The 21,722-nt window shown below is 31.4% G+C and overlaps 4 protein-coding genes across 6 annotated transcripts; 2 read left to right on the top strand and 2 right to left on the bottom strand.

The window, feature by feature from the left end:
* Positions 1-284: 284 nt before the first annotated feature.
* LOC110998474 (F-box/WD repeat-containing protein 4) lies at positions 285-7,360 on the bottom strand. 2 transcript variants are annotated; one of them, XM_022267143.2, is made up of 8 exons: positions 7,110-7,358; positions 6,768-6,837; positions 6,342-6,571; positions 5,885-6,096; positions 5,422-5,551; positions 5,179-5,323; positions 4,244-4,378; positions 285-1,232 (listed from the first exon to the last, which is right to left on the bottom strand). In XM_022267143.2, the coding sequence occupies exons 1-8, from the start codon at positions 7,289-7,291 to the stop codon at positions 1,059-1,061; spliced, it is 1,278 nt and encodes a 425-aa protein (XP_022122835.2). In that variant the 5' UTR covers positions 7,292-7,358; the 3' UTR covers positions 285-1,058. The 2 variants fall into 2 exon arrangements, with proteins under 2 accessions (XP_022122835.2, XP_045485307.1); XM_045629351.1 differs by lacking the exon at positions 285-1,232 and having other exon boundaries at positions 4,249-4,921; positions 7,110-7,360.
* A 129-nt stretch (positions 7,361-7,489) lies between these two features.
* Positions 7,490-12,653, top strand: LOC110998436 (exportin-1). The gene is made up of 4 exons (XM_022267090.2): positions 7,490-7,602; positions 7,957-10,937; positions 11,214-11,357; positions 11,641-12,653. Exons 2-4 carry the CDS (start codon positions 8,043-8,045, stop codon positions 11,785-11,787), a joined length of 3,186 nt encoding a protein of 1,061 aa, XP_022122782.1. The 5' UTR covers positions 7,490-7,602; positions 7,957-8,042; the 3' UTR covers positions 11,788-12,653.
* A 1,680-nt stretch (positions 12,654-14,333) lies between these two features.
* Positions 14,334-16,914, top strand: LOC110998435 (UDP-N-acetylglucosamine--dolichyl-phosphate N-acetylglucosaminephosphotransferase). Of its 2 annotated transcripts, none has more exons than XM_022267089.2 (5): positions 14,334-14,533; positions 14,753-14,867; positions 15,015-15,228; positions 15,456-15,687; positions 16,331-16,914. In XM_022267089.2, exons 1-5 carry the CDS (start codon positions 14,526-14,528, stop codon positions 16,815-16,817), a joined length of 1,056 nt encoding a protein of 351 aa, XP_022122781.2. In that variant the 5' UTR covers positions 14,334-14,525; the 3' UTR covers positions 16,818-16,914. The 2 variants fall into 2 exon arrangements, with proteins under 2 accessions (XP_022122781.2, XP_022122779.2); XM_022267087.2 differs by having other exon boundaries at positions 14,335-14,679; positions 16,331-16,913.
* Positions 16,823-20,408, bottom strand: LOC110998434 (vacuolar protein sorting-associated protein 54). Its single transcript, XM_022267086.2, has 2 exons — positions 20,139-20,408; positions 16,823-19,850 (listed from the first exon to the last, which is right to left on the bottom strand). Exons 1-2 carry the CDS (start codon positions 20,234-20,236, stop codon positions 17,276-17,278), a joined length of 2,673 nt encoding a protein of 890 aa, XP_022122778.2. The 5' UTR covers positions 20,237-20,408; the 3' UTR covers positions 16,823-17,275.
* Positions 20,409-21,722: the final 1,314 nt, after the last annotated feature.

Genomic DNA, 21,722 nt, shown 5'->3' with positions numbered 1-21,722 from the left:
ATGTTTCTCAACATTATCGTATTGGCATAGGCTGTAAGGATAATGTATGTATTTCTGTAATAAATAAAAATTTAAATGTTTTCATGTTTAAGAATAATATAAAGCTTTCTTTGGTGTTAAAAATCCAATAGCATTCCATGCCATTTTTGAAGACATCATTGCTTTAGACGATTAAGACGTTTAGAAGCTGCTATTGTGGTGCCGCTTTCCAGCTTTTTATTTATGTCTTTATCATTCAGTCATAATTTTTTTTATATTCTAGAAATAAATAAAACCAAAATATATATATTTTAGATAATAATGTTATCATTTTTAATTAACGATGTAAATAAATTATACATCCTACCGACAATTAACCTCAAATCCATAAAAAAACTCAAAACAGTTTTATCACTAATATTCAATAGATATACTAATAAATTATTAGTAAATACTATCACCGTCGTATTTGAAATTGATTTAATAAAAACACTAAAATAATATTTATTTATTCACATTGTCTAATTGTACTGTTACGAAACACGTGTTCTAAAATAAAAATACTTGAATGTACAACTTGAACATGGCTATTGATGTTCATGCCACCTAGAAATAACTTTACGATGTAGAATTCAGGTGTCGGTGTGGGCACGCATCGTAAAAATTCACACTCATCGTTTTTCTCCATCGGGCCAAAAGAAGTATAACTTCAATAATATATAAAAAAAATAGAGTTGGTACGTATAACAATTTTGTAGCTAGCTCGCCACTACCATACCATAGAAAGTTCTTAAAATATGCAGGAATATGATTTAATTATTGATTATATTTTTTTATTATTATATTCTAACGATATTACGATTGTGTTGTTCGGCCGTCCCATCAAATTGTAAAAGTTATCAGAGAGATTGTATATAAAAGGGAGTGCTCTGAATACCTTTTTTTCTAAAATCTTCATCATAAACGAACCTTTAATAGGAGAAATGTTATCAATAAAAATTATTATATGTTTTATTGATGTTATAAAGGCAATTCAAAATACATTACAAGAGAAATACATAAGATCTAAAGTTTAATTATTACCTACGTGAAGATACAAACTGAAAAATGTGAGAATAATTTTTCGCTTTGGTAGTACTTGAATTAACATTAAAATTAAGGACTGCAACTCTTTGATCTCCCGCAGCTATTAATTTTTTTGCATCAAACTCTAAACTGTAAATTGGTGTGGACCTCTTTTGTGTGAAATACATCTGAAACACCAAAATTATTTAAGTTTATAATACCCTAACAACACATAATTTTAGTTAATAATTAGAAACGCAAACCAAATGTTAGCAATCATCGTAAAATTGAAGCCAAAATGAGCCCTTTAGTATTCCCACGCTCATAAATTGTTATATAACGTTCTCGTTTCCGAGAATGTTCAATAGATCGACTACACTTATACTCTTTATAGGTAACAGACTATACAGGGCGTCCCACCGCGATGCCACACGGAGGGAAAGTACCTTAAATATTAATGATCGGATATTTTACTGAAAGAAGACATCGTTTAATTTTTAATAATAAGTAGAACTGCATTCACAGATTTTTTTAAAAATTTCTACCTCAACCGGGAATCGAACCCGCCAAATGTGAAAGTAAAATTACATGTATTTTATAATAGCGTTTGAAAGGGCTACTCATAAGCATTATTTTTTCTTTAATAACCTAGCATATTAAATGAAACTAAAACATAAAATATTACATTTTATTAAAAAAAAATTAATTTATCAAATGCTCAAAATGTGATCCGTTCTGTTGTATACAAATTCTCACTCTTTTAATAATTTCTCTCCCTGTCGATTTACTTATTTTTGCATGGTGGATGTTTGAAATAATACGTCTAAGTTCATTCTGTAACTCCTGCACACTATTGTACCGGTTCCTGTAAACTAAATCTTTTACATAACCCCATAAAAAAATCAAGTGGGGTTAGATCTGGGGATCTCGGTGGCCATCTAATTTGTCCAAAATCCAGGAAAGAAAATGTTCATTAAGAAACTCAGCTGTTCGGTTGTGTCGTTGCGGTGCTCTTACTGTTATGAGCCGGAGCCCCGTCTTGCTGGAATATGGATTTCGTCGATCTGCATCAGGAAGATTATTAATCTCATTTCTTAAAATCTTAAGTATTTCTAGATATCTTTCCGTGTTCAGAGTTCCTTCGTAAAAATGTATTAAGAGAACCCGATTACTTACAATCCCACACCAACAGTTGAAAGACAAACGCACTTGATCATTAGTCTCGCGGATTCATAAGGGATTCTGTCTGGACCAAATGCGATTATTACGCCGGTTGTACATACCGTTGTTACTAAAGTTTGACTCGTCTGACCAAATAATGTTGTTCAAAAAATTTTGATCCTCAAGGATGAGTCTCTCGATATGTTGGCAGAAATTGAGGCGTCTTTCAGCATCTCCCGGCCGTAATTTTTGCACTAATCGCCCTTCAACATAACTTTTAAACTTGTATTTTTTCAGCACGCGATGTATTCTACTCTTTGAAATTCCAATTTCTTCTTCACCATCCCTCACTGAACTCTTCGGGTACGCTTCAAATTAAATCAGAATGTTGAGTTCATCATCGCTGACGTTTATTATCTGCTGATGTGGTTGCTGTGAGCGATGATCAAAACGTCCTAATTTTTTTAAATTATCCACCAATCTTTTCAACACAAATCGAGATGGTGTGTGTCTATCGGGATATCTTTCGCGGTACCACCGCAAAGCTAATGTAATGTCTTTGTGATTTAAAAAGTATGCTTCTATTAAATCCAAATTATTTTGGTACGCCATGGTAAGTAAATTAACACAAAAATTGCTAATAAACGAAAATGAAACTCACAATAAACAAAAGAACAGACGCTTGAAAATTTAACTGTTCCATTTTCGAATTATTTATTTTTACTAATATCAGCCAGTTGCATGGTAATTGTGAAGAAGTACCTACTACACTTTATTTATTATTATCATATTATACCACGGAAATCTCGTATCTCAAGTGGGTAGATCTTTGAAATGATAATGTTAATTGTTGGAAGCATGGGCAAGTCAGAGGAAATTTCTCTGAACAAAATTTTAAATAAAATGTAAAATTTTATGTTTTTAGTTTCATTTAATATGCTAGGTTATTAAAGAAAAAATAATGCTTATGAGTAGCCCTTTCAAACGCTATTATAAAATACATGTAATTTTACTTTCACATTTGGCGGGTTAGATTCCCGGTTGAGATAGGCGATTTTAAAAAAATCTGTGAATGCAGTTCTACTTATTATTAAAAATTAAACGATGTCTTCTTTCTGTTAAATATCCTATCATTAATATTAAAGGCACTTTCCCTCCGTGTGGCATCGCCGTGGGACGCCCTGTATACATTTTTTTCTACGAGCCACCGTTACTGAGATATAACGATTAAAAAAAAACGATTGTGCTTATGACCACACGACTGAAGTGAAACTTCTTTCGCTCCATCTGTATGTATACATACATATATATATATATATATATATATGTATGTATACATACATATATATATATATATATATATATGTGTCCAATATATACATATATGTACATATACATATATTAATTTTCTACAAATATTTAAATTTATTCAGTTTTATTCACTTTAAACGTACTTAGAATATTGAATGTATTGAACAAAATATTAATTCATAAAATTGTTCAAAACGAAATAGAATTACGAAAATAAAATAAAAATCACCGTTCGCGTAACGCTAGTAAACTGGTAAACGAACTACTGACTCGAATATATATATAGATATATTTCATTTACTAGCTATAAGAGAAAGAGAGAAAAGAAAATGTGCGCGGGCACTGCTCTCTCTTGCTCACAACAGACTGTGATACAGATAATAGGCCTGCAGTCTGCTTAGATATACGGAACGTATTTGGCTATGAGAGGAAGAGAGAAAGAAAAGCGCGCGCACTGCTGTCTCTTGCTTATATCCCCCACTCAACTTCCGTTCGTCTTGCCCGATCACACTTTTCGTCACGCTTACGTCACGCGTTCGCCAGCTTAATCTAGCCAACTATAATTACGTTCACTATGTACGTCGCCATTAGGGAACCTTTTTTTACTTGATAATTATGTTTTGAATAATTTTACTGAAATTCGCCTTGTTATGATTTTATGCACCTTTACGCAAAATTTTTGATCTAGATTGACCGGACTATAGGTTATCATTAAGGACATAAATACCTGAACATGATGTGTTGAACGCAAATCGTAAAGCACACAACGGGAATATTCTGAAGAGCCGGTGACTACAGCTTTATCGCCGTCTGATTTCAGGCAATAAAGAGATGAATCAAATGGATCTCTAGTTTCATAAGTCTGAAATCAATATTCATGTAAAATGTATCAGTAAATTTTTATAAGAAGCGGAAAGGTAGAAAAATATATTAATTAATAATTAAAAACTAAAAAAGGCTTAAAGCATAAAACCTCCCCCTTTTTACCCGTAGGTGTAGTGAACGACTACGCCCGGCGTAGGGAAGTCTTGTGTAGACTGGGCTGGTTGCAACGTCTGCGCGAATGGTTATATGGTCAACACAACTATCTGACCGAGCTGAACATTCGCTTTCCCTATTAGATCTAATCTCATTTGGGTCGATCTCATCCGCGGTTTTAGCTTTGTCATCCCAATTCAAAACAGCTTATTGGGGTGACTTACGTCATCCCATACACATAGTATGTGGATCCTTGATCATTCTTGTAAAGATGCTCTCCGTCTTATGCAAGAACTATATACCACCTGCGCTCACGCAATGGCTCTAAAAGATCCTGATAAAGCTCTCCAAAAATAAACATAACTCTATTGAAATTGTATTTTCCAGGCTGATAGAATCTATCATCAATAGTCAGTTTCTTCTATGTCTGGAGGAGAACCAACTAATTAGTGATGGTCAGTTCAGAGTTCAGCATAGGTCACTTCTCACACACTTATTATAAGCTTTTCAATTTTATCAATTGAATACTAAAATATACCTAAAGTATGTATTAAGTCAATATAGTAACCCTATTCACCCATTTATTAAATTATTAATAGTATAAATATAAGTAAATAAAATAAAAAAATAAAAATTAATAAAAATATAAAAAATGAATAAAAATATAAAAAATACTATTCTTACCAAGCCACCTGTCCTAAGGTCAATGTATTGTAACTTTCCTGAATGTGTCACACATATTACACCAGATTCATTATGCCACTTTATGTCTCTGACAATATGATTTAAAGTCCTTGTTCCTGGCTTTGGGGCTATTAAATACTCAACACTAAAAATATTAATTTATTATTATAAATAACCATATTTAAAAAAGAAAAAAAGGCTATTGACAAGAAGGGATTGACAAAAAGCTTTTTAGTTACCTACATATTGAGATCAATGAATACAGGCGTCATATTTCCATTCAGACCAACAGCCATTTTTGTTTCTGTTGAATCAATTGATAATGATCGACAGCCAATACATTCAGGAATCTTAAGCTTTTTAAAAATCAAATCTGAAAAATATGGTAGCTTAGAATTATACCTCTATGATCTCTCAACTAGATAAATAGTAGAACCAACTTTTATGAATTGTTGAATTCAGCATTTCCTATTATGCAATTTTTAAAAATTGTTTTCAATTAAAATTAGCATTAGCATTCTTTTTAGCACATTGGTTGGGTACAGTTTTTGGCAAAATAAGCTAATTAAAAGATATCTTTTGTTATTTTAAACTTAAATCTAACATATTAGTAATTAATGTGTGTTCATAGGTTTGTTCATTTTTTTTACTCATTTATTTAATAATATTTATCCCTTTAATTTGAATGAATATATCAAGTTATTACTTTCATTTGGAGAGGTGTCACTACAACCAATTTTATTCTTCCTCCAGAAATGTAAATCAGGACTGATATATGCAGCTGTGACAATGCAGTTTTTCCATTTTTCAACTGCTGTTACCTCTGCTTGTCCAAAGTTATGACAATTTTGTATGTAATTTAGTAAAACAGGCTTTTTTTTTATATCATGGAATTCATACATAGCACAACTGCCATCTCTGCAAATATAAAAATCTGCTGTTGACTAAAGATACACATTCTCTTTCAGTGTTTTGAAGCTAATTTTGTACTTAAATACAGTTTTTAATAAAGTTATATGAATTGTGTAACTTTTATTATGCAGTGTGCATAATAATAGAAGTCCTCATAGTTTGCTTTTTATTAACAATTTTCTTCATTGTGGAACTAAATTAAACAATTAAGTAATAGTGTAAGTAATGTATGTATGCAATAAATTTCATACCTATTTCCACATATAATCATATTGTCCTTAACTATGAACCTTGAAATATCATTTGTACGAACATCAAACCTTTCCATAGTTGGTACAGTTAATTTCCATAATAATTTTCTGTAGACACCACTGTACTCAAGTAAAAAGCATTCAAGATCAGAACCAAATGATACCAAAAGGATATTTGGAGATAACAGTTGCATCCAAGGCATATAATTAATTTTATGTTGAATAATAACCTAAAATAATTCTGTTATTTCACTCCAAACAGCAAAATTATGTAAATATTTATCTATTTAGATCAAAAGTAAAAAAAATTGTTATTTGACGAAAAAATTATTTTACTAAATAGAAAGAAAAATCTTCTTTTACTACTGAAATAGAGTTTCAATTATAAAAACAATAACTTTATTCTATAGGATGAAAAACATTTACTTTACTCTTGAATATTCCTTGGCACCAATTGTGTGATATTCTACAGCTTTGGTACCAGCTTAAGGTGGGTCTGGAAAAATAATTTCATAAGTTGTAAGGGTATTATGGAATTGAAGACACAATTTGGCTATTTAAATGCATATACACAATTGTTTACATTCACTGGTTTCATTTGAATCTTGTTTTGCTGATCATGTAGCTGAAGCATGCAGAAATTATTACTTTCATATAGGTAAAAATGTAATAGATACAAAAGTTATAAGCATAAGAGAACTGAGATATAATAATTCTCTGAATCTAAATGTACTTAGAGCGATATTAAAGTATTTATGTAACACTTACATGTTTCTACTTATTATGAGTCTATCTTGGCTTATTAATTTCCATAAATAATTTTCATTAATTATAAATTCTTTTATACATTTAGAAGTTAATATTAAATTTCCTATGTCCGATAGCTTAAGGCGTTTCACAATATTTAATAATATTTCTGGAGGAAGTTTTTCTAAACTTAATTCACTCATTTTTCTAAAATGTATTTATTTTGTACGATCAAGGTTTAAAAGTTTTGTCGAAAAAAAAATATATGTAAAATCTATATTATGATTTTTTACTAAACATCAAAATATATATAAAACCAAGTAATCTGTAATTTTAGATAATATTTTGTCTAGCCACTGAGCAACAGATAAGACATTTTTTTGATCGATTTCCTGAAAAAAAAGACTCTCTATACGCAGTCTGTGGGCTTAGTCGTCGCCGAAAACGACGAAAACAACGGGCTTGTGTATGGAAGTGCTTTTGACCGATTGCGCCGCATTTAATAAAATCATTGGTAAGCTAAGATTTAAGTTAATACGCATGCTTTGAGTGTAAGTTGTCTATTTTTCTGTTTAACCGAGTCAAATTTTTACAAAATGTTTGGGTATAGTTTTTATACGAGGAGTGGATACCTATTGTAATTTTATGAGAAATGTCATTTTGATTCTACGGGCTACGGGTGTGTTCTGTAAAATTCTTCCTCCAAAACTGAAACGATGTCTCCCGTAAAATAACTCTGTAACCTTTATGTATAATGTGTCTTTTACATAGTGCATCTAACACGCAATGAAGCTCTATTTGTTATTTACATTGCCAATATAGGTTATGATATGTTCAAGCTTTCTAATTGTTCATTTATTTCTTTCAGTGGGGAATGAATGTGAACAAAACATTTATGCCTAATTAATTAAAGCGCCAAAAAGTTTATAGTTTTGAGTTACATACATTGGCAGAATGGCTACTTTAGAACAACAAGCTTCTAAGCTCTTGGATTTTAATCAAAAGTTAGATATAAACCTACTTGATAACATAGTAGGATGTTTATATTCTACAGTTGGTGATCAGCAGCGTGTTGCTCAAGACATTCTGACTGCATTAAAAGAACATCCTGATGCTTGGACTCGTGTAGATACCATATTAGAGTTCTCTCAAAACCAGGAAACTAAATACTATGCCTTACAAATATTGGAAAAAGTTATACAAACGAAATGGAAAATATTACCAAGAAACCAATGTGAAGGTATTAAAAAGTATATTGTGGGCCTTATTATAAAAAATTCATCTGATCCAGTCATTATGGAAAATAATAAAGTATACTTAAAAAAGCTAAATATGATTTTAATTCAAGTATTAAAAAGAGAGTGGCCACACAACTGGGAAACTTTTATTAGTGACATAGTTGGAGCATCAAAAACGAATGAGAGCCTTTGTCAAAACAACATGGTCATCCTAAAATTGCTAAGTGAAGAAGTGTTTGTTTTTAGTACAGGGCAACTGACACAAACTAAAGCTAAACATTTAAAGGATACCATGTGCTCTGAATTCAGTCAAATTTTTCAGTTATGCCAGTTTGTTCTTGAGAACTCACAAAACGCCCCATTGGTTGATGCAACCTTACACACACTTTTAAGATTTTTGAACTGGATTCCATTGGGATACATATTTGAAATGAAACTAATTAGTACACTCATTTTCAAATTTTTAAATGTACCTATGTTCCGTAATGTAACATTAAGTTGTTTAACTGAAATTGCTGGAGTTACTGTAAGTAACTATGAAGAACAATTTGTTGCATTGCTTGTGCAAACTATGGAACAGTTAGAGATCATGCTACCTCTTACTACTAATATACGAGAAGCCTATGCTGCAGGACGAGATCAAGAACAAGTGTTCATTCAGAATCTGGCTTTATTTCTTTGTACTTATTTAAAAGAACATGGCCAGTTAATTGAGAGACGGGGTCTAACCAACACCTTAATGAATGCATTGCGTTATTTAGTTTTGATATCAGAAGTTGAAGAAGTTGAAATATTTAAGATCTGTTTAGAATTTTGGAATGCCCTGGCTGCTGATTTATATAAAATTGCTCCTTGTTCACACTCAGCTGGCCTTAGCTACATTCAAGGTAAGAGTATGGGAAGAAAAGTGTTGTATGCAGATGTACTAAGCAATGTACGTTACATTATGATTTCTAGAATGGCAAAACCTGAAGAGGTACTTGTGGTAGAAAATGAAAATGGAGAAGTTGTGAGAGAGTTTATGAAAGATACTGATTCAATTAGTCTATATAAAAATATGAGAGAAACTTTAGTATATTTAACACACTTGGACTATGCAGATACAGAACGTATAATGACAGATAAGCTGCAAAATCAAGTTAATGGAACTGAGTGGTCCTGGAAAAATTTAAACACATTGTGTTGGGCTATAGGCTCTATATCTGGAGCTATGATGGAAGAGGATGAGAAAAGATTTCTTGTTATTGTCATTAAAGATTTATTGGGATTGTGTGAACAAAAAAAAGGCAAGGACAACAAAGCAATTATTGCTAGCAACATTATGTATGTTGTAGGACAGTACCCTCGCTTCCTACGAGCCCACTGGAAATTTTTAAAAACTGTTGTCAATAAATTGTTTGAGTTCATGCATGAAACTCATGATGGTGTTCAAGATATGGCATGTGATACTTTTATTAAAATAGCATTAAAATGTCGACGCCATTTCGTTACCATTCAGGTAGGTGAAGCATGTCCATTTATTGAAGAAATTTTAAGTACAATCAGTTCAATTATTTGTGATTTGCAAACACTTCAAGTTCACACATTTTATGAAGCTGTTGGCTATATGATAAGTGCACAAGTAGATCAAGTTGCCCAAGAACAACTGATTGAAAAGTACATGTTGTTGCCAAATCAGGTGTGGGATGATATTATATCACAGGCTTCCCATAATGTGGACATTCTTAAGGATCCTGAAGCTGTGAAACAGCTTGTGAGCATTCTAAAAACAAATGTCAGTGCCTGTCGTGCATTAGGACACCCCTATGTGGTGCAACTTGGAAGAATATATCTAGACATGTTGAATGTTTACAAAGTCATGTCTGAAAATATCAGCCAAGCTATTGCTCTCAATAGTGTTGCTGTTACCAAACAACCATTGATCAAGAACATGAGGATAATCAAAAAAGAAACTTTGAAGCTGATAGCAAGTTGGGTGTCACGATCAACTGATAACAGTATGGTTTTGGAAAACTTCATACCTCCGCTTTTAGATGCTGTCTTGCTTGATTATCAAAGAACAGCTGTCCCTGATGCTCGAGAGCCTGAAGTGTTGTCCTGCATGGCCGCTATAGTGAACAAGCTTGGTGGTCATATAACATCTGAAGTACCCAAAATTTTTGATGCAGTCTTTGAATGCACCCTCGACATGATAAATAAAGACTTTGAAGAATATCCTGAGCACAGAACTGAATTTTTCCTGTTATTGCAGGCTGTTAACACTTACTGTTTTAAAGCATTCCTTAGTATACCACCAGCACAGTTCAAGTTGGTGTTGGATTCCATTATCTGGGCATTTAAACATACTATGAGGAATGTAGCAGATACAGGTCTGCAGATTATGTACCGATTATTACAAAATGTTGAGCAGCATCCACAGGCTGCACAGAGTTTCTACCAGACCTATTTGTGTGACATTTTAGAGCATGTGTTCAGTGTTGTTACTGATTCTTCTCATGGAGCAGGACTTACCATGCATGCCACTATATTAGCCCACATATTTTCACTAGTAGAAACGGGTCGTGTCACAACTGCTCTTGGAAATGCAGAGAATAATGTAACTTATATTCAGGTACAGTTCTTTTATATTTATGTTGTAGGGACTGAAAACTACATTATGTAATTCAGGCAACACCATCATAATTATTACTGTTTTAATATTAAAACATGATATAATATTTATAAACATTCTAAGTGTTCTATATATGTAACTGTATATATATATTAAGATGATGATATATCGCATTAGATCATTCATTGTGACTCAAGTGATGTAGTCCTAGCGAAGTTTTTATTTTTATTGAGTTACTTTTTAAAAGTTCATTATTAGCTAAGTTCAATATTTCAGGAATATGTGGCAAACCTTTTGAACGTAGCATTCCCCCATTTGACTGGAAATCAAGTGAAAATAACAGTACAGGGACTATTTAACCTAGATCAAGATATACCTGCCTTTAAGGACCATCTAAGAGACTTTTTAGTTCAAATAAGAGTAAGTGCTTTAATAAATTTTTAATAAACATTTTACCTGATTGATTTTTACGGATCAATTTGGACTCGAAAAATCTTAGACTTATAATGAATAGCGACTGCCTCATTAAAATTGTCGTTTTTTTCGAGTCTTCCAGAACATATAAGTTCATTTGAGCTTTGGAGCATATTATTTCTTTATTTCTGTAACAATTACAAGACTTTCAATGTCATTGTGAATTTCCTATTTGAATTGTCAGGTAATATACAATAATGTAGTATTATAACAATTTTTGTATTAATAGGAAGTCACAGGTGAAGATGACAGTGATCTCTATTTGGAGGAACGAATGTTTGCACTCCGCCAGGCCCAAGAGGAAAAGCGAAGAGTTCAGCTTTCTGTGCCAGGCATAATAAACCCGCACGAGCTGCCCGAAGAGATGCAGGATTAATCAATACAATCAGTAGTATTGTGATAGATGATAACAGTTCACGGTCAACTCACAGTTAGTGTTCTCCGTTGGTCTTATGGTCTATGTAAATAAGCCATTATGTTGCGATCCATTATGATGGTTAGGGTAACATATGAATTTAACTTTATAATAGTGAACTGTTATCATTTTTTACTGCAACACTTGTGCTTAGTTTAATAACCTTGTTTTGTTAGTTTGTACAAAGGGTCGTCTGGTAAAATGTTAGATGATGTATGCAAGTGTTAAGGTTAAATATTATGCAAACCTTTCCAGATAAGGTGTATTTTCCAAGCACAAGACAATTAGAGTATGGCCTTTTTTAAGTGTAAGAATGAAACCATGCAACTTTACATTGCTAGCCAATTAATAATTGCAATAGACATACTTTTTCCAATAATGGGCCTGATTATTATACTACAGAATTTTTTAAGGATAATCACAAAGGGCACTCTTTTATTTTGGCCTTTCCATAATTTTCCTTTATATTTTTTTTTCCATCTCAGCTTTTATGTAAATGACAATGCCTACAGATGGCACTAAAGTTATTGAGGTAAAATGCTGTTTTATGCCTGTTTTCCTTTTAAAATTTAATTTTTATGAAATCTCTGTGATCAGGAGTCAACCGATAAATATTTTATGTGCGCTCGGAATCTAAGTATTATGTAGGTTCTAGGGAAACTTTGAAATAAATTGCTGTAAGTTTGTTTTGTTTAATGTTGTTGCCTGTCAGAACTAACTTCTCAATGGTTTGGGAATCTTCATCTCTGTAGGTTTCCAACTTCATTTGGGCCTGAATAAATGTGGAGTCTTTCAGTTTTGTGTTTGAAATAAACAAATAAATATTATGTGTTTTTTATTTCATATAATTACATAGTTATATATTGAAATAATTATTATAACTATGTCGTTCGTTATTATATATTGGTAACCGCAGTTTCAACATCCTTCTTTTTGTATGTTGTGAAGATGGAAAGAGGTTTGAGGGTATAGTCGTAATATTTTTTTTTATATCAAATGATATGGCGATGATTTACGTATACCCACGATAATTAAAGGACCATTCGTAAAACAATCATTCAAGATTCGATTTGTTCTTGATTGTGGTGTCGCCACAGTCTAAGATATAATTTACTAAAAAAATTCAAGCAGTTTTTTTTGCTCTAACCACATTTTGTTGATGGTTTGGTCATCATGAAAGATATTCTTTATGCGATCTAGCGTAGTATGTTGCAATACTATATATATATATTGTCATTATTATTTTAATGTATAAATTTTAGAAATACTTACAACTACATTAATAAATCAATATAGCTAATATTCAGATTTTCTCGCAATTTTTTTACTAATATAATACAAAATGAATAAAGTGCGTATTCGTATACTTCGATGGACACCTAAATAGGCCAATTGTTTCTGGGAAGTTTTAAAAATATACTTCATATGTAAAGCCAAGATCTAAAGTACAGAAATGAAAATGACTACTGTAATAATATTATAAAAGTAAACTTCCTACTTTATAAAATTTAACATTGACCGGTGCGACCGCAAGTACCATTTGAAATGATGTACGACTACGTCATTGTTTGCGTCTCTCTTACTTTTAAACAATTAAACAAATCTTAAGTGCTGTATCCCATACCATTGGGGTACAGCATTGATGATTGGTAACCTCGGTTAGGCGTCAGTGCGTAGAAACTAGAAAGCATTTTTCATTTTATTAGTAGAGATATCTCGCGGCGGTTTTCTTAACATTTCGAATGATTAGCAATAAGCAAATCATTTCATATTTTAAACCGCAGCTTCTGACATCCAATGTCAAAATTTGTAATTATAAAAACAGTAAACTTGTCAATAGCAATGATATGACTATTTACTTTTATTGTCTTTGGTTATTGGTAATGCAAAACAAAATTTGTTTGTCCTTCATATTTAAATCTACTATAATTCCTGTCAAATTTTCATTTATCCTATTTGAGCATTGACAATATTGACATATTTGACTGTGCTCAAGCCATTGTGAATTGAGAGTTGAAAGTTGACTGTCGAGAGTCGAGACATTATTAGGAATATGGGCGTCACGGCTACCGGCAACGTGCCATACAGTTAAAAATAATCACGCGTTAATTTCGTTTGCGTTTTTTTTGTATGGAGATGTTTATATTTATGACTGTAATGGTTTAAAACATGACCTTATAAATAATACAAAATTAGTGATAGAGGAATTGCGACGCTAACAGAAAACAACTTGGCTTGGCTTAAAAGTTCATAAATCTAAATGACACTTATGGTCATTGTCGGAAACGAGAATTTTAAAATAAATTTTATTAGTGTGATAAAAACTAAAGGTCTCAATATTGGCTAAAATATTTATATGTAACTTAATTAATGTTGGGTTATATGCGTAGATAGAGTATAGAACCATAGTCCATCTACGGTTATATGACTCTCATTCTCCGTCTTGTTTATTTTTTGAGTTTGGCATATTGTTGATTGTAAGTTGTCATTTGTCAGTGCTTAGATAAATAGTCTCGAATATTCAAAATAATTGTCTCAACTGACAACTCTTCAACTCAGAAATCACAGCAGTGACTCTAATTAAATAGCGATATTCCTGTAGAGTATGGTATGAACATAGAACAATAACAATTAACAGAATGATCAAATAGAATAACAACAGTGCTTAAAAGTTAAAATTAAAAAAGCCAGCCAGATAAATGTTAAGGTTAGAATGTGGACCATAATCGTTATACTAATATTTTCCGTTATAGCTTATTTTATTACTGATAATTTAATACCTAAGTTAAAGGATTTATTTATAAATGCCGGCCTCTACGGTGTAGATTTGTGTAAGATCTCTAAGGAGAAAATGTAAGTGTGAGAATGTAATAAACATAACATACTGAATTGTATAACTTCTATATTTAAAATACAATGTTTTCAGTCCAGAAGCAATAGGAGTTGTTTCAGGATGTGTATTTTTAGTGACAATTTTTCTATTCATACCAATAGTTTTTGGAAATAACCTTATTGATACAAGACTTTTCCCCCACAATGAGGTATGTTAATTGAATTATAGTATATGTATACATGTATATTAAAGTGGATACAATTACTGTTACAGCAAAATTAATTAACAACGTTTCAGTCAATTTTTTTCCTATTCAAAAGACTAATATATTTAAAATAATATTTTGAATTGTAAGTTTGCAGAGTTATTGGCAGGTTTGTTGTCAATTTGTTGTATGTTGCTCTTGGGATTTGCTGATGATGTACTGGATCTAAGATGGAAGTATAAACTTCTCCTGCCAACAGTAGCATCTCTTCCATTGCTGGTAGTTTACTATGTGAACTTCAATTCAACAACAATAATTGTACCAGTACCATTAAGACAGATTTTAGGAAGTTCTGTAAATATTGGTAGGTAATTAATGATTTTTAGTTACTAAATGTGATATTATTTATTATAATTCTGAACAATTGATGTTAATGTGTACTTAACTTACTTAATTACTATATTTTTTTATATAATTACTGATTAATTTTATTTTTGTCATAATAGTGTATATGGTACAATTTTTAATATTGATTAGGGTATTATATAACAAAAAATAAATTAAGCTAATTTCCAAAAAAAATTTTTTTAGGATTTCTCTACTATGTATATATGGGAATGTTGGCAGTTTTCTGTACCAATGCTATAAATATTTTAGCTGGTATAAATGGTCTTGAAGTAGGACAATCTGTTATAATTGCCATCTCAATAATAATATTTGACATTTTGGAACTTGGTGGCGAGCAGCAAAAAGCCCATACTTTTTCTTTGCATATAATGATTCCATATCTTGCAACAACACTAGCGTTATTAAAACACAATTGGTAATTATATTTTTCTTTACATATGTCATGCTTAATATGTAATACATAAATATAGTGTTATTTAAGCTATAAAATATTTTGTATGCAAGGCTTTATTATCTTCTGCAAAAGTATGATGAGATTAATATAGGTACAAGGCGTCCCAAAGTAATTGGGATATGAAGGAAAAGTACCTTATATATTGTCTGCTTTCAGTAAAATACCCTGTCTACGATATTTAAGACTCCTTCATGGCCCATAACGCCCTGTGCATACTTTGCTGGGCACTTTTTTAATTACAGCCAAAAATTTTATTTACAGCCTATTTAATGAACTCTTTGTGCAATTCGAAACCCTGTGCTATTCAAGCAAAAAATGATATGTATGAGCTATGTCAGGGTTTATGTAGCATTCTTGTTGATTCTTGTAGCATTTTAAACAAGTCTAGTAGGTTTTAAGTTTACTTGTTATAAACATAGAAACCTACAATAGATATATAAGTATAGATTATAAAATAAGATTTAAGTATAGAGGGTATTGGTACTATATTTTATTGAGAGCAAATCTTTTTCCCTAAAAGAAATCAGCTGAAAATAAATGTTGTGAGCTAAATTGATTATTATATTTATAATCTGTAATGTATACATCTTCATCTTATTTTCAGGTATCCATCTAAAGTATTTATTGGTGATACATTTTGTTATGTGTCTGGAATGACATTTGCTGTGGTTGCAATCTTAGGTCATTTTAGTAAAACTGTTCTTCTTTTTTTCATTCCACAAATATTAAATTTTATTTATTCTACACCCCAATTATTTCATATCATTCCATGTCCAAGACATCGTCTTCCGAAATATTGTGTAGAAACTGATTTAGTTGAAGCAAGTAGAACAGTCATAAAAAAATCTGACATTAATGCCATAAGTGGAATTATATTAAGAATTTTGTCATTATTACATCTTGTTAATAAGGTAGAGGATAACCAATGTATATACACCAACAATTTTACTTTAATTAATTTATTTTTGATTAAACTTGGACCAATGTCAGAAGCGAAACTTACAATATGTCTTTTATTATTTCAGTGTATATGTTCATGTTTAGCATTTTTAATAAGATATCCAATGGCTACATATTTTTACAATGTATAGCCATTTTACTATTAAGTAATATAAAATTTGTAAACTAATGTCTTTGTTAAAATCATGAAATAAACTATGTTTTAAAAACTAAAGGTATTTTAAAGAACCGGTCATTATTTTCAATTTCCTAGGCTTTAAGAGTAGCTGTCCTGGATAAATAGCAATGCAATTACTGTTACCTCCAACATATAAGTGGTATATTAGGATACAAAACAGATAACCAAGATGGATGGGTATGGCTTAGTAACAAAAATTATCAATAAGATTTCCATTTTCTTTATCTTAAAAAATATTTGGTATTTCCAAAGATATAATTGGAACACAAACAAGTATTATACATTTAAAAATAAATTGTGTCAGAAGTGTGATGCATCATGTTATTAATTTAGAATACTTCATTAACCCCACCCCAACTTAAAAAAAATGCAAGTATTTTGTAAAGGGCATTATAATTTAATGTTACAGCTTTACATTTCTTTTCCATAGCTTAACCAAATTTCATACAATATATTATCTTCTGAATCATTTTCATTTATTACTCTTAGTGTTTTAAGTGTTTGTAGATAAAATGTCAACTCTGAAGTTACAATACCATGCTGAGGGCTTCCATTTGCAACAATGTTCAATTTTGCTAAATGCTCTCGTAGTTTATCCTTAAAGTTTTCATGGACAGTCATATATATTTTCTGAATCTGATTTAAAGGCAAAATATCTATTAAAGCCTCATGTAGCTTAACTAAATGTTTTGATATATTTCGAAATGTTTGTGATGGTACTGGTGGTTTTGCATCCCAACCAACAAGCTGTGAGCATAACATATTGCTCACTATAAGTGATATCTTATTTTCTATTTCTTTTTTATGTCCCTCAATGTCTTGCTCTATGCTACTGAATCCATTAAGTGCCAGGTCTTTTGAATGTAATTTTTCAAGCAAATTTACTATCATGGGCAAAAGCCATAGTATTACTTGCAAAGATCTGGATACAAGTGCTAAATTTGAAGTAGAAATGGTTTTTAATCCTGCACTTTGTATTGCTCCTGCACCTAATACCAACTGACAGCACCGTGAATTAAAAAGTCTAATTAATTCTAACATACAGTGAATAAGATATTGAACTATATCTGGTGACTGCTTTGTTGCATCACAGTATTCAAGTAAAATTTTAATCAATAGTTGGACTATTGCTGGTACAGCATAATTATCTTTGTTAATTATTAAATATTTTCCATCTGGTTTTCCATTGTCATAGTGTAAAACAGAAGGTATTTCACCTATTTCACACATGGTGTTAATAACACTTTGCAATTCATAAGGAACTTCAGCTATTTTCCATTTTTCATTATTAAGTGCAGAAGTTAGTTGAGATCTTCTTTCTAAATGTAAATTTTGAATAAATTTCATTGCAAAACTTCTAAGAGCTAGTTTTAATGCATTGCTGGAATGACCTGTTATTTCCTCACACTTCAATGTAAAATTATCTATCAACTCAGACAATTTGGATAACTGAGAAAGATCAGTAAAAACATAATCTTTATCAGTCCTAGCTACAATAAGATTGGCACACCTTTCATTGCAATAGTCTGACAGTGATGCAATCAGTTTATTTACTCTTTCTTCTAAAGCACTCTGTTCTTCTGGGTTCCAACTATCATCAAAGTCATTTCCAGTAACATCACTCATTTGACTAACATCTTGAATCACATTACAAAGTGATAGAATCTTTATAAATAAATTTATTATTTTGGGGGTAACCTTCTGCAGGAATATGATTCCCTCATTGCATAAAAGCCACATATCTGTACTAGATCCTCTCATAACAATTTCAGAATGTCCATCTCTCTCTGAAATAATTTCTACAACACATTGTTTAATTGTTGTTTGGATTGAAGTCATTGCTTCCATTTTAAAAGTATCTAAAAACTCAAATTCCTTTAATCTCAGTATGCCTGATACTATAGAGACTATTTTATCTTTGTCTGGAATGTCATTTTTATCTATATCTGAACTATTTAAGGCAGAAATTATATACCTTGAAAATTCATCATTTAACATTTTTTGTATTAACCTCCTCATCTCTGTTAACTGAGAGGAAAGATGACGAAAAGCCTGTACACCTGAAAGTCTAGTTGACAATACTTTTTGAGTAGAACTAATTAGATCTAGAGCAGCTACATAGTCTGAAGTACTTAATAGAAGTTGTATCATGGGTTGAGTTTGTTGAACTGTACTCATTAATTTAAGTAATTCATGTACATTATTTAAGTTGTATTTAATCTTTGTAAGGCTTATTAATTCAAGAGGACTGGAAGTTAAATTATGTTTAACATCAATTATTTCTTTTCTGGTACATTGAACTGTTTTTATAGCTCGAGCCATTTGTTCCATTATAGTATCGTGAGATAGCATAGCATGAAAGAAAGCATCTGATTTTTGGGCAACTTGCTTGGATATTTTCACTTCAATAACATCAAGGTATGTACTTAATGTTTCTTGAAGTATTCTTATAGCTGAATTTATATCCTGTGAATTGGAAAGTCCAGGAAATATTTGGCCAAAATTTTTTGGATCATTGAGTGCTAATGTTTGTTCATAAAATATACTAGGTACTTCACACTCATTTTCAATAGTTGGGACCTTTGATTTTATAGGTATGTTTTCCTTCAACTGACAATGTCTTCTAAATCTTTTTGATATCCTTTTACAGTAAGTCTCAAAGTGCAATAAGGTAATTTCTGGCAAATATGGACTAGGGTATATTTCTACTTTATCTATAAAACTGTCTCCCCATGTTTTGGTAAAAAAGTTACTTTGTTTACCTCTATTAGGATCATTTAAGACTGCCGGCAAATTTAATGAAGATGAGTAAAAATTCCAATCATTTTTGGAATCATTTCTGTTGAGTAAATGATGTTGCCTAATATGATATTTAAAACCCGCTTTTCTCAGATCACCAAACTGCAATGCAGAACAAATTCCATTTGGACCATATTGGCATAGTATCATAGATCCATCTCTAATACTGTGCTTTTCTTGAATATGTCTGAAAAATAATTAATATTATTAATTTATACTTGGTAACTTAGTATCCTCTTATAACCTCAACTCAATATAATTTGAACTAAGACAAATAATTAGAGAGCTACATTACATTAATGACTAACTGTGCTTAGTAGTTTCTTCCGTGGTAGCATGATAATAAATAGCCTGCGACTAGACTATACCTGGACTGACCAATATGAAAAGTTTTTATTAATTCTGAACATCAGCACTGTAAACCAAACAAAGACGGTTTTCAGCTATATAATATTATAAATGCAAAGGTACCAACTTTTCGAATTCCGAGGTCGTAGTGAAGAGTAATTTTGGGCAATGGACACAATTTTGCCATATTGGCGTTTTAGAACAGGCATTCGAATTATTCTCCATAACATGATTATCTTTAACAAAAGACGTTTAACTCGGTAATCTTGTTTGAGTCATTGAAAGTTGAATTAACTATTCATGATTAAAAAAATAATATTAATTGTTACAATCGCTTAATAAGAAACAAATTTTTACAAAACATGACGATTGACGAAGGCCCCAAGGCCATAATTTTTTTAACATAGTGCTTTATGATAGTGTCAATTGTCAAGTGACATTTTCATATAATATTTGTGTCAGACGTCAGAACTCACAATGTTTGTAGAAACAAGAAACTTCTACTTTATAAGTTAAAAACGCAGCAGTATAGACACCTAATATATATGTATAGACTTTAGAGTTTAAATACAAACGAAAATTGAGAGTGACCAGAAAATTTAAATTTATCGTTTACATTGAGCAAACTATGCGATTGTTTATATATAACTTTGATATTGTATGCAAATAGATAATTTAAAAAAAAAGTAATTTTATTGTATTATATGTAAATATGATTTTTCTCTTGGCGTCCATATTGGAGCCCTAAGACCCTGGAGGGACATTCTTCATATCTTGTGATATTGAGGCGTCTTGGTGATATAGGAAATAATTTTCCAATAATTTAGCTGCTTCTAGAGCTGTTTAATGCTCAGCGGAGGCTCAGGCTCATCAGTCTCCTCTTCTTCATCTCCTTGCTCTTGATCCTCAGTTTTTCTCACTGAATCTAAAATGTTTCTGTCTGTGAGTGAAGCCGTTGTAAGCAGGCAGTCGTCTACTTCGGTTTGAAGATTCACCTGCCATGTTTCACTGTTGAATCCACTCAGTTAATGGAAGTTCGTCGTCACTATCAAACTCAGGTTCTGTTTGCACCTCAGCACTCGTAGGATTGGTACAAAGTCTAGCATGGCGAAAAGAGTGCTGTATATTTGTTGGTACCACTTCTTCCCAGGCTTAAGATAAAAAAAATACTGCATGCAGCATATTAACAGAAGTTTTACCCTCAGATTTGACCAGCTCCATCAATAATTTTCTTCTGTAGCGACCTTTGGGGCTTTTAATCATACTCTGGTCCATTGGCTGTAAGACACAGTCGTATTTGGAGGAAGAAATGCCAACTCTATGTTTAGAAGGTTTGATATAAACGAGTGAGCAGGGCCACCAATTTTTAAACAAAAGAATGAATTTCTTAGAAAGTTTGGTTTGCATGGTACCGCCAGTGGCAGTTTATTGCGGGATAGGATAATAAAACGACAAAAAAATGTACACAGCTGCGCAGTTTTTTTAAATTATAGCAACTTAAAAGGTTAGGTTTTTATTACTCAATTGTTGTCGTTATTGAGAGTGTGTGTGATGCTATGTAGAATATACGGTAGACAAGCTAAAGTCTAAAGTTTAGACTCTAAAGTCTAAACCAACCAAAGTCAATTGATTTCGACGCTTTAGAGAGTTTGTTTATTTGTTTTGGAGTTTACTCTGTATATCTAAACTGTATCATTATTATGATCATATG

The sequence above is a fragment of the Pieris rapae genome, chromosome 9 (genome assembly GCF_905147795.1).
Source record: "Pieris rapae chromosome 9, ilPieRapa1.1, whole genome shotgun sequence".
Taxonomy (NCBI): Eukaryota; Metazoa; Arthropoda; class Insecta; order Lepidoptera; family Pieridae; genus Pieris; species Pieris rapae.
Note: the sequence above shows the minus strand (reverse complement) of the source record. Positions and strands in the feature narration are given on the sequence as shown.